The sequence below is a fragment of the Daldinia loculata genome (genome assembly GCF_022478755.1).
Source record: "Daldinia loculata strain CBS 113971 unplaced genomic scaffold F4817scaffold_8, whole genome shotgun sequence".
Classification (NCBI taxonomy): Eukaryota; Fungi; Ascomycota; class Sordariomycetes; order Xylariales; family Hypoxylaceae; genus Daldinia; species Daldinia loculata.
Window position 1 is genome coordinate 750,068 of NW_026054862.1, and position 12,441 is coordinate 762,508.

At 38.7% G+C, this 12,441-nt stretch overlaps 5 protein-coding genes across 5 annotated transcripts; 3 read left to right on the forward strand and 2 right to left on the reverse strand.

Moving 5' to 3' along the window:
• Positions 1 to 1,877: 1,877 nt before the first annotated feature.
• On the reverse strand, positions 1,878 to 2,908 carry F4817DRAFT_328998 (uncharacterized protein). The gene has a single exon (XM_049302213.1). The coding sequence runs from the start codon at positions 2,669 to 2,671 to the stop codon at positions 2,462 to 2,464; it is 210 nt and encodes a 69-aa protein (XP_049162046.1). The 5' UTR covers positions 2,672 to 2,908; the 3' UTR covers positions 1,878 to 2,461.
• A 3,471-nt stretch (positions 2,909 to 6,379) lies between these two features.
• Positions 6,380 to 7,707, forward strand: F4817DRAFT_286079 (uncharacterized protein). Its single transcript, XM_049299599.1, has 2 exons — positions 6,380 to 6,480; positions 6,566 to 7,707. The coding sequence occupies exon 2, from the start codon at positions 7,060 to 7,062 to the stop codon at positions 7,546 to 7,548; it is 489 nt and encodes a 162-aa protein (XP_049162047.1). The 5' UTR covers positions 6,380 to 6,480; positions 6,566 to 7,059; the 3' UTR covers positions 7,549 to 7,707.
• A 180-nt stretch (positions 7,708 to 7,887) lies between these two features.
• Positions 7,888 to 9,302, forward strand: F4817DRAFT_329007 (uncharacterized protein). The gene has a single exon (XM_049302214.1). It carries the CDS (start codon positions 8,050 to 8,052, stop codon positions 8,917 to 8,919), a length of 870 nt encoding a protein of 289 aa, XP_049162048.1. The 5' UTR covers positions 7,888 to 8,049; the 3' UTR covers positions 8,920 to 9,302.
• A 167-nt stretch (positions 9,303 to 9,469) lies between these two features.
• Positions 9,470 to 10,283, reverse strand: F4817DRAFT_329009 (uncharacterized protein). The gene is made up of 2 exons (XM_049302215.1): positions 10,026 to 10,283; positions 9,470 to 9,946 (listed from the first exon to the last, which is right to left on the reverse strand). Exons 1-2 carry the CDS (start codon positions 10,158 to 10,160, stop codon positions 9,719 to 9,721), a joined length of 363 nt encoding a protein of 120 aa, XP_049162049.1. The 5' UTR covers positions 10,161 to 10,283; the 3' UTR covers positions 9,470 to 9,718.
• Positions 10,284 to 11,149: 866 nt separating this feature from the next.
• On the forward strand, positions 11,150 to 11,879 carry F4817DRAFT_313173 (uncharacterized protein; the record flags this gene model as incomplete). The annotated part of the gene is made up of 2 exons (XM_049300213.1): positions 11,150 to 11,159; positions 11,227 to 11,879. The coding sequence occupies 2 exons, from the start codon at positions 11,150 to 11,152 to the stop codon at positions 11,877 to 11,879; spliced, it is 663 nt and encodes a 220-aa protein (XP_049162050.1).
• Positions 11,880 to 12,441: the final 562 nt, after the last annotated feature.

The following is a 12,441-nucleotide window of genomic DNA, read 5'->3' on the forward strand; positions in this document are numbered from 1 at the left end:
AATATTATAATAATGTATATTATTATTATTTATAATAAATATAAATTAATAATATTTATTTATTTATATTTTTTATTTTATTATTTATTTATAATTTATATAATTTATATTTAATTTATAATTTTATATAATTAATATTTAAATTTAAATGTTTATAATTTAATTTATTTAATATTAAATAATGTTATTTATATGTTATAATTATAAGTAAGTTATTTTTTATAAAAGTTTTAATAATATTAATATTAAAAAGGCTAAAAATGTTACTGGCGTAAAAAGTAAAAATGTCATTAAAGTAAAAGGTAAAAATGTTATTAAAATAAAAGGTAATAATATTATTAAAGTAAAAAGTAACAATATTATTAAAGTAAAATGTAAAAATATTATTAAAATAAAAGTTAAAATTAAAAATTTATAAAAATTAATATATATTATTTTAAAATATATTATTAATTTAAAACGTTATAGTATAAATTTAAATTTATTTTTTTATTTAACCGGTTTAAATTATATTATTATTAAATTATATTTAAAATTATTTAACGTAATTTTTATTTTTTATTGTAATATATTTTATTTAATAGTTTTTATTTTTTTTATTTTTAATAATTTTAATAAAAAGTTATTAAATAGTTTTAAAAAAATATATATATTTTATTTAAATTAAAATATTAAAATTTACGTTTATTATATATTTTATATATAATACATTTTTTTAATAATGTAAAAATTTATTAAATTAAATTATAAAATAATTTTTTAACGTTATAAATATTTTAGTTTAAAATATTTATATAAAAATATAAATAATATTTTTAATTATAAATTTCTTAATATTTAAAAAATTTAAAAATATTTTAAAAAAAAGTTAAATATATATATATATTTAATTAATATTATTAAAATTATTAAAACTATTTATTAAATAAAATTAATTATAATTATATAAAATTATTTTTATTTATTTATTAAAATTTATAAAAAAAATTTATTAAAAAAAATTAAATTTTATTTTTAATAAATAAATTTAATTTTTATAAAAGATTTTTTTTATATAATTTAATTTTTAAAAATTTATATATTGATATTATTTATAAATTTAAAGATATATTTTATTTAAATTAATTAAAATGGGAAATTAATTTTATATATTTTAAAAAATATTTTTATATTTAATGCGTTATAAAAACGGTGGTCCCCGAATTTTGAAATATAATAAAATAAAATTATTAATAAAAAAATAAAAAAATAAAAAGAAAATAATAATGATAATATGTTTTTTAATTTATTAAATAAAAAAAAATATAATAAAAATAATAAATTTAATATTAAAAAATATTTAAAAAAAATAAATAAAAGATTAAAAAATATAAAAAAAAAATTAAAAATTATTAAAATAACTGTAAAAAATATTAAAACTAATAAAATTAAATTTTTTAAATTTGTTTAAAAATTAACGGAAAATGTAAATAATATTATAATAAAATTAAAATAAAATAATTTTAAATCGGTTAATATTAACGTTAATATTGATTTTTTTATAAAAATAAACGATTTTTAAAAATAATAAATAATATTTATTTTTATTATTATATTATATTTAATTAAAAATTGTTATTAGTTTAAAAAATTAATAAATAATATTTTTATTAATATTTAAATTATTATTAAAAAAGTTATATTATATAGTATAAAAGATAAAATAATTAAATATATTTTTAATTAATTAAAAAATGTAATATTTTAATATATTTTAACAATTTTTATATATATTTATATAAAAGGGTTGTTTAATCTAATTAGTTGTAAATTTGGGCTATTGTGTAGCCCCGGGGGGTTGCCTCCTGTTAATGTAAAACAATACCTTGCTAAGAAACGTGCTGATCTGACCTAGACCTTGGTGAGATCATGATATGGTAGCAAAGTGTGGTAGGTCCTAGGATAATGTATGTACGGTCGTTATAGGACTTTAATAGGGCTTCTGCAATTGGGCCAGTACAGGTGATTAGGGGATTTGTTTCGGTTTGCTTCGATTTCGGAATTCTAGATAAACTTTGCTGTACGTAGTCGATAGTTCTCTGTCGGAATGCAGAAGCTGCACTCCAGTCATTGATTATTGTCGAAATCTCCGCCGAGTCCGTCTCTAGATAAGTCATTTAATAAGAGACAAATTATACATCTGCGATTTGGATGACCGACATACCATCGTCCCAAGCAAAGAGCTTTCAGCAATATTAGTTAGTCAGAATTAGTGTGATGGTGGTTCTGTACCCCTCACCCAGATAACCAAGCGCGCAACAGTTTCCAACGTCTCGTACGATGCGTACGGCCACCACGTACCAGCGAAGGGGCCTACATGAGTTTCTTTCAATTTACGGAGCCGGGCATTATTATTTGTCGAGGACGAAAGACTGCAATATATGAGTTGGTAGAGGATTTAAGAGTGGAGCATACCAGGTAGTTACTTTGCAATTGTCTCTTGGACGTATTTATCTATCCTTTCAACATCTGGATGGCTTCTTTGGGGCCAGTGGCTGATCATTGTTTGCATATCGGGGATAATCACTTGAGACCCTCGTATACTCGATAGAAGCTGCTCCCGTGGGCCGTCTGGGGGCAACAGGGGCTGGGCATCTAGGTTTACTGCTTTTACCTCCTGGATAGTGGCCATTATATTGGTTTTGAGTAAGAGAAGTGCATATAGGGTTGTATAACAAGGTATAGTGAGGGATGACCGATCATAAGCAATAATCCACGGGGTAAAGTCACTATTTATATTCTATCGATTTGGCAAAGAGGACGGACTTAGGCGAGATATTAAACCCCGGCATTTGAGGCTGTCCTGAATTCATCATAGCCCGATAGTTCTTGACGTATAATCATTATAAGAGGCTGCAGGTTACATCGAGTTTATGTCTCTTACGAGAGGAAGTTATATGCGTGATTATACCCAAACTGTAGCCATTCCCCATGCAATGGAGTTTCGGGATTTGCTTTATGTCTGAGTGCCATCCATAGGTGTTAGCAATAAGCAGCGATCATATTTCTGATATTGTAGCGTCTTATATTGAAGGCTAGAATTAAGATGGTATTTTTTTTTTAAAAAAAAAAAAAATGGTATCACATAGCTGCAATGATATCTTAATATTTTGGGGGCTTATGTTGAGTTGAGAGTTGATGGTGTCGAGCCATGCGACTACGTTTTGAGGCCGAAAGGGACACTCTGAATTATGGTATATTTAATCGCTTATACGCACCTGGGTACCCATGTATCTAACTACTGGTTCTAATACTATAATGTCACTAGAGTTTGTCGTTTTTATGAATTTTAGTAAGATCATTAAGCTCTGACACCGTTCAATATTGTCATGGTGGTACGATGATCTGGAGATATGAATTGCGCTAATGCTAAAGTCTTTATCATGAAGCCCATGGAAATAAAGTCAAAATATGTTTCACCTAGGGGTTACATTGTCGGAAGAAGCGGATGTAGTGTGATTTTCACAAGTTACATAGTATATGCAGGTAATCTCGCAAACACTTTCAACTATCTGTTATAAAGCTGCTGATGGCTTTTCTGGGACGTATGCGGGAGTTGGAGACATCTTCATCGAGATCTTAGATAGCTGTTAGAGGGTGCCATGATGCAAGCCCAGTAGTGAGAGCATTCCGTGGTTACACGAAGAACTGGATACCTTAGGGACCTATCTAATCACTTCGCGATCTTAAATCCTAATAAGCGACTTTAATCGCCTATCAGTTGAACGCAAGATGACTCGGTGTTCGTATATGTTACCGGGGCTTATAAATGTTGAGGATCTGTTTCTTTTTTCTTTGGTAAGTTTTTATGTTGAAAGTGAGTAGGTGATTAATTTACATCAGAACTAATGATTCACTTATTGTGACATACATCAAGGGTTCTTTCTGACATAGGGGTAGCTACAGGGGTTTATCTACTATATAAGGGGCGCGCAACGCCCTCGTAAGAGGATAGAAGGCCAGGCGTTACAAGTTCAATACTATCTACCACTTGATCTACGATTCTACCTATCCTAGACACTCACTCCGTGTATGACATCCATCAAAGGGTATAAATCCTGACAGTTACCTATCTAGCCCTAAGCATCAACATTAGCTTTACATGTAACTAGGTGTAAAAAAAAAAAAAAGGCTGTTGATCCCGTTGGAACCGCCAAGCATACCACCCTGAGAAAAAGTCAACTTGGTATCACCTAGCTCGGCCTGTTCTCAAGAGACTACCAGTCACTGGTCTCAAAGTCTATTCAACTTGCGAGAAACGCCTGGTTCATAGAGGCTAGAATGGAAGACTACTATGCTTACCTGCACTAATAAAGTCATTATATTTCGCGTACAGTTCGCGTATGTAGAGATAGTCTTTAGAATCTCTACATGTATAGAGATGTTGAAGTTTAGTGAACCGTGACCAGATCACATGAAAGCCTGTTTTGTTTAAACAACGAAAGAGACACTAAGCCTTGGAATATGGTAAAAATATTCAATATCCGCGTAAAGGTACCTAAGGTATATTATATGAGAAGATGTAAACCCTGTAAATCTATCATCCTAACGCTTAATGTTGAATTTGCATCTCTATACAGTGGCCAATATAACGCATTCTATTCTACTTTTTTGTATAAGAGCGTTGGTTGCACTTTTAAACCTACTTAAGTTTAAAAATAGGTACTTTTATATGCTCATGTCATTTCCTTAGCCTTAGGTATAGGTAGTTTTCTATGATTTGATATCTAACCCTCGTGTGTTATCCTAGACATTAGCTTCTCTAGTTATTTAGTGTAAGCACCTGTCTGGCAGCCAATGTCGATGGCTTTGTAGCCCTAAATCTAGTCCTATAGCCTCTATAGAAATGCACCCCGCACCCCACTAATCCTTAGCCCAAACTTCCATTAGCCAAAGCGCTACTCTATAGCTAGCTGGCACTTTGAGAGAATGAGATAAGACATGCATCACATCTTTTGGAGTTCGATCTTGGGTCTATGAGATATTGGTTTTAATTTTCTTATGCTTAACCTAAATCTCTATGGTAGTCAATAAGGCTGCTAATAGGGGTTATTCAGAGTAGGAAGTCCTTACTTCCCGTAGTTCCTCTTTACTAGCCAGTTCAGCTGTTGTGTTCGTGGATTGGTCAAACAGTATTCTTTTTTCTCTCTAGACTTGCGCTCGAACAATTCGGTCATAGGCACCTTAGGAGGTAATCCGTACCTAAGTGCGGGTACCATTTCTATTGTGGAGCGGAATGAATTATCCCTGTCGTATCACGTGGATTTATTAGTCCAATAAACGATGACTAACCTAAATGAGGCTGTCTGATTTGGACTCTGCCCCATTAATCCCATCAGTTGAATCGGATCCCGGCAGTCGCTCTTTCACAAAGCCATCAACTAGTATTATTTAGTATTATTATTAGCCGTGAGGTTTAGGAAAGCGCCCTTGAAGGTTTCAATGATTTTTAATCGCGTGGGTGGCCCTGACAGAATAGGTTCTAGTCAGATCGTTAGATCACATATTCTTCTGCTGGTCTGTTTGCGTGGCCACCGCTAGGTTGCCGTGATTGCCGTGGCGATTGTTGGTCAATGTACATCTGGTCATCATCATCGTCACCTTGGTCGACTTACTGATTATGTATATTGGCGTTCCGATTATCCGTACCACGGCATCGGATTCCCGCCTGCCCACATGCATTCCCTACATTCATGATCGCCACAAGGTTGGCGTAGTGGAATTTGTCACGAAAGCCTGCGTTTAAGTACACGCTTAAGTTGCCGCCTCAGCCGCCTCAGCCTCCAGCAGATACCGTAAGTCAAAACCCAAAAAAAAAAACTTTAAAATCCGAGACTCTCTTACCCATCAAACAAAAGAGAGACCTGCATCAAAGTTACCAGCAAGGGTCGCACCTAAACAAATATATTTTTCGAGACCTTTCGAGCCCAGTTAAATCCCCAGGTCGAAGCACACGCAAGTGGCTGCATATTCGTGCCGTACTATCCACCATTACTCATCTCATTTATGTAACTTCGATAATAACCTACATTTACCTACATTAACTTCCTCGGCGTGGCGTACCTATTTCCGAACTCTTGCATACCTACCTATTCCGTCTTACATATTTAATAACCCGAGTTCTGTCCCCTCCGCCCTGTCCGATTCCTAAATATTTCTTACCGACTTTGCAACTTTGCAACTTTCTCCTGAATCGTACCGAACTCCATGTCTCGAGAAGCATAGCAATATTTCTCCTGACAACGTGAATGTGGACCGGATAACGGCACCAAATTAATAAGACCCTCTTACTGTCTCCATCTTCTGGAATTGTTCAAGCGCGCGGTTGATTGATTGCCAAGCAATTTCCAATACAAAGAGCCGAACCCTGTCATTCTTTCTTGGCATTGGTGTCAGCCCCGGCTGGAATCTCAGCATTGCTTTCAGGTTACCTCCTTTCAGGTGAGCAAGCATTTCTGTCTGCTCAATCATATTCGTCAGCTGGGGCGCAGCTCGGTAGGCTGCTAAAATACTATCAAAATACCAGAACAAAGCCGCCCGAAATCTTCAACTACGTCAAGTGACGCTGTCCAATTATATTTCTTAAATGAGCTAATTCGCTTATCGACGTTATTCCGTCCGAACCTGTCTTGTCGAGGACATGGTATACTTGAACCCCATGCGATCCGAGTGTAGAGAGTAGCCAGGGGTAGGACGACGAAGCGGATTAGATATTTATTATGATGATATTCATCACCGTCGCTCAAGGAGCTTGATTCCATTATTATTCCACCCCGTACCACCCGATCTAACAAATCTACGATCTTGTCTTCTCTTCCTGTTGTTTCTACTCTTTTCCTCGTGCCTCAATCCCTGCCTATGAAAGTCTTCGGCCTCCCCCACCTCACGAAATAAAGCTTAAATCGGGGTGGCCGTGTGCGTACATAAGACTCGGCCATAGCTTACGTCTTTCATTGGATACAAGGTCTCGTTCTCTACGGCACACAGAACTAAGACAAAGCTATAGACTATTCTGTCACCATGTCGGACTCAAGCAGCAGTCGACGGACAAGTCGCAACTACGATACTGGCTTTCCGGATGCATTCGCTGAATATACCACTTCTCTGCGTCATCCAGACGCAAACGTTAGTCCAGGGGCTTGTATTTCAGCCGAGGATATTGATCCGTCGAAAACACTACACCGGACGCATAGGTCCTTCCTAGCGAAGCATAAGCGTACCATCGCTCACGGTAGAATCGGTCAGAACACGAGCCAAAAACGCTCGAACAGTTCGGTCGTGATCATTCCTACAGCTGACAGTGCTGTTGACGTAGGTGACCTGAAACGTACAGGCACGAACGGAAGCATTGGACATTCGTCTAAGGATGGGGCCGAGAGCATCGACCGCGTGGAGGTATCTACTAACGGGGATTGCTCTCCGTCCTCCCCCACAGACGAAGATGACCTCGCTGACGATGGGCGACAAAGAAACAAGCTCTTCCGAAAATGGCGCCTTCAGAAGGACTAAGTGAATTGGGGCGGACGGTCGACGATAGACTGCGACAATTATTGAATCACGGGTAAAGAGTTGCTATCAGCTGTTAGGAGTCGGGGATGTTAGATAGGTAACTAGTAATTTGCGACTTGGGGGCTCGACACCGAGGGGGGGGCTTGCTTCAAAATTTGGTTATCAGCATGGAGTATGGCTCATGGTGGAGTTTGGAGGTTTTGATAAAATAATCAATTAGAAAAAGAGTTTGGAAAAAAGTACAACCTTAGCTGCATATCACCTAGGTACATTTCTGAATATGGTCTACGGCTTTTTAGAAGGTACCGTCGCAATACATGTTTAATCTCTCTTTCCTCTTTCCTCTTTTAAACACACTACTGAATCCTATATTTATTTGCACGTCGACGTTCCCGTACAATCCCGCGGCGCATTCAGCAGTATCTCAATTTGTTCGTAAATCAATATCGTCTCGAATACGCCGAGTTTATTTACATCTAACTGTATCTTAAGCACGTCAACATGACAGATTCATCCACGATAGACAATGATACGCCAGAATGTCCCAGCGACGCAGTATCTTTCCCGCTTCAGGATCTTCCTCCTGAGATCCGAGAGTTGGTCTGGATAATGGCCGCCGAGCAGGCTGCAGACGCGTTCAGACACAAATATCCCGACTTCAACCGCTTCTGGTCCGCTCAGCACAGGCCCCCCTATATTTATTTCACAGCGGACACGATAGATAATAGGGGTGATTCCTATCCTTCCATTGTACGGGACTTGCGAGGTTTCTTCTGGCCGCTCTTTCTAACGAATACGGAGAGCCACGCAATCGTCAGCCGATATATCTCGATGTTCCACCAACGAAGAAAGGCGCCCCAACTCACTCTCAATTTCGTTGATATATTCACTCTAGGACAAGCTTTGCTTGACTACATCATCCAGTTTTCAAGACGATCGACTGAGGCACTAAGAAGCAAAGCTACCATAGAATTTACTGGTCGCTATCCCGCGGTGCTACAAGCCGCTTTCGAAGACCAGTTGGAAGAAATTGCCTCGGTCATGAACGTGTCGATCCGCGCTTCGATGTTCGCGAAACCCGAGACCAACCAAGCGCGTCTATTAATGCTGCTTCAATTTATAAACCTGAAGAGAGTGTACATCGATGTATGGGGCCTGCGCCATTGCGATTACGAAAACCTCTATCGCGGCCAAGTAGGCGTGTTCGTAGAACTGAGCAAGTTCCGTAACGGCAAATTTAGAATGAAGTACAACGACTTCGACAGCTTCTTCCAAGCGTACCGAGACAGTTCCGGCAGGTTCGGCGGAGACGCTGATGCTCGTGAGCTCGCTCGTGTAGCTACAGGCGTATGGGAAGACGTGCAGGCATAGGAGCAGCGGGCCTTGCGCAATTTCCTCGAGATGCTAGACGCATTCACCAAGAAAGACATCGAGTGCGTCGTTGTCTGCCCCTGTATGGTGAACGATGCAGCTCACCTTACTTCAGAGCAGCCTTGAAGGAAATGCCTGGTTGCTGAGAGGGCATGTTTTAGGACTGCGTTAGGATATGTGGATTGTGTTGCGCGGAGAATTTGTACGATAAATGATTAAATCTTCTCTCGGGGTTCGTGGTGTTGAGCATTCTGCTTATCCTCGTTTGATTGGTATGCTCTCTTTAGGCATGTCAACTTGTAGTAGAATAGCACCCCGAGCATTATAGGTAGATTACATTAGGTAGTCATGACTCTTAATGTTAATTGGCATCTCTAGTATGACCACTTGCGTCCTAATGCTATAACTGCGATATATCGTCGCAACATAACTTTAGGTAGTTTTCAAGACCTGGTATCTTGTCTTAACCTATGTTGCAAGCATTAGTGGCCATGTGGCTCGCAAAATACTTCGATTGAAGCACATCACATATAAAGACGGAACAGGGAACTTTCTTAGACGTAGGAGATGATTTCCTTCAAAGCTGTGAAGGTAAACGGCTTCTACTAGTGACTTAATACTGATATCTGACAATGGACCTCTACACAACTAGCTTAACAACATCAGTTCGTTAGATAGGAACGTTTCAGGAGCTTAGCGCCAAAGCAATAAACAGGAAGATGAATATCGCATGTGTTTTATCCAAATAATAACTGCTGTGTAACCAAAGTCCTAAACTTGCTTTTTGGTAAGGGGGGATTTAGACCAGCCAGCCACTCTCCTTCTTCAACGATTCCTTCCAGCTCTCACCATCCAATCGCGAGAGCTGTTTAACGCTGTCGACGTCCTCGGCGCCGAAGTTGCCGTACAGATGCGGACATCCTTCAATCTCCCACGTCGTTGCAGAGTGAAACTTAGGAGCAAACCGGAGCTTAAGAACCCAGATAGACGTTGCCTCTTTGAAGAAGAGGTCCGCCGTTATGGGAATCTGGTAAGTGGTGTAAGCATGAAGTGCGGCGCGGGAGAGGAGGTAGTCTGCGATCCCGTGTATAGCTCTAAGCACTTACTTGCGAACCGATACTCAAATGAACAAACCCGTCTTTTTGGTCGAGTTCCGAGAGGGGATACTCGGATGGGATTGGCGAAGGGGGTGCCGAAGGCACAATCTTGTACACGAATTCGGGTAGAGGTGATGGAGCCATTGCTAATATGATGAACTCTAGATGGTTCAGATGAGATGAGGCAAGAGTAAGACAATCCCCAACTAGGTACTTCCATATTGAGGTATATAATTGAGCTTACTGTGGGCTTTGACAGCTGTCATACTTCTTACCACCTGGCAATACTCGTGATTTGTTAAGCGCCTACTAGTAAAAAGGGGGGGTTAATAGCTGGAGAGTATATAATACTAATGTTAATATAATATACTAACTTAGGTACTCTTTCAAGAAATTCATATTACAAGCTATGGAGAATGGGAAAATTAAAACGCCATTGAAGTTGTCACTTGCTGTTTTAAGAGACTTATTAGTAAAGTTGGTGTCTCCTTCACCATATCTCGGAGTATAGAAGATATTACTATACGACGCGATAGATCCATCCAAAGTTGATTTATAACAGGAGACCAGATATACTCGTCGTATGGCTAGCAGAAGAACGGTGTTCTAGTAAAGTAAAAAAGCGACCCGTTTCTGTACAATGTACTTGAAGTATAACTTAAGTACTATCAGTGCCCATTCGCTTTCCAAGTTCTTATTGTTCTCCGGCAAACTGAACCCTTTTACTCTTACCCGGACGAAAGACTACTGTGGTGCAACCTTGGCATTCCTTAGATAGGTGTTAACTTCTTATGTTGATATGCACGTAGTTATCTTAGGTATGTAGGCTAGAATTAACTGTGCTCTTCGACCTGGTTTCGATTTATGGTATTAAGATAACACGGTCTCTTCGTTGAGTCCCGTCTTGGCTGCAGGTTTTGTATATTTATAAAAAGGGGGTTAGGATCTGGCAGTCCTACTCCGCGCAACTAAACCTCCCCCCTCAGTCTTTTCTCCAATGAAGAGCTCGAGATCTCGCGACACGGGAAATTAGCTAACTCTACGTTATATTATCATTTTCGCCTAGACAGAAGCGAAACCCTTGTGGATTATCTACGAGAAGGGTGTACCAACTACTCGTGGAGCGATACAGCATGTTTTCAAGTCTGTCCGTGGTGTAAGTGTTGACACGGCTTTTCATATGGGGTCATCCGAATTAACGTGGTGTTAGACGTAGGGGATATAGAGGTGGGAGTGAGGCCTTGTGGCGGTATTAGTAAAAGTGATTCATACTGCTGTGATGATGGGTCGACTGGCATTGGGTCGTTCACTTGTTGTAAGGACGAGTCTAATATATTCACATACGACAATGTTACTACACTACCGAGTATTCTTGCTACGATTCCCCTCAAAGACGTATCAGCTACTACAGTCGAATCGACGTCGTCTTCTACACTAGTCATTAGCACGAGCAGCGATATATCAACAGGGCTTCTGACAGTCGGAGCGACGAGTACCGAATTAACGCCAATACAACCTACGAATGGCAGCGTAGGTTCTACAGAGAGCGGGAGTTCATCTGCCAATGCCAACACATCGACCGCACTAGGTGCAGGTTTGGGCGTGGGGTTGCCTGTAGCTGCCGCTATCATTGGAGGGGTCTGGTTCATGATCTGGCGTTCTAAACGAAAGAATACAAGGGAGACGGAACAGGAAAAGGAACCGCAACAGAGCGTCCCGAGCGGTTTTATAGTTCCCGACGACAATACACCAAAACCAGCGACTACCCCCAGCCCTCTAGGGTTATACGGCGTAGCCAATACCCGTGAAACAAACGCCTATGAGTTACCATCGGGATACCATGGTAGGGAACTTCTTACTTAAACTGATAGGTGGAGGTAGTAGTTGGAATTAATCGTCATTTCAAATCACACTACTTCGTGAAGGTACCTATCCTTTTAGACCTGATACCTGTATGAGTGTGTTGACCCTGGAGTTTTGGAAAGATAATACTCTGGAAAGATAATACGACACAAATGAGTTACGGATCGACGAGGAATTGATTTTATTGGTATATATCGATGGACATGTACACGACTCGATAATCTAGTACGGACGAGTTGTTTTCAGGGGCTGTAAATACGTACACGAATTAGGTACTTAACGAAGTCATCACGTAGAGAGAGGGCAAGCGAGAAACGGAGATCCCTGTAATAAAAATGTAAGAGTGTTTGACAGAGACTGCCTACCTTTTAATGGCCAGTGTGAGTCAGAAGGAGCTGACTTTGCTATCGTGACATGTTGCTGCTTCCCGGTTTACTCTAAGAGGGGCACTCTAAGGTTACTGGCACAGTACCGTAGCGGCAGTGTATGGGTTCTAGGAATCATATTTCTCATTCTAACCTTTGTTATGGCTAATACGATAGTTTACGAAATAATCATTCTT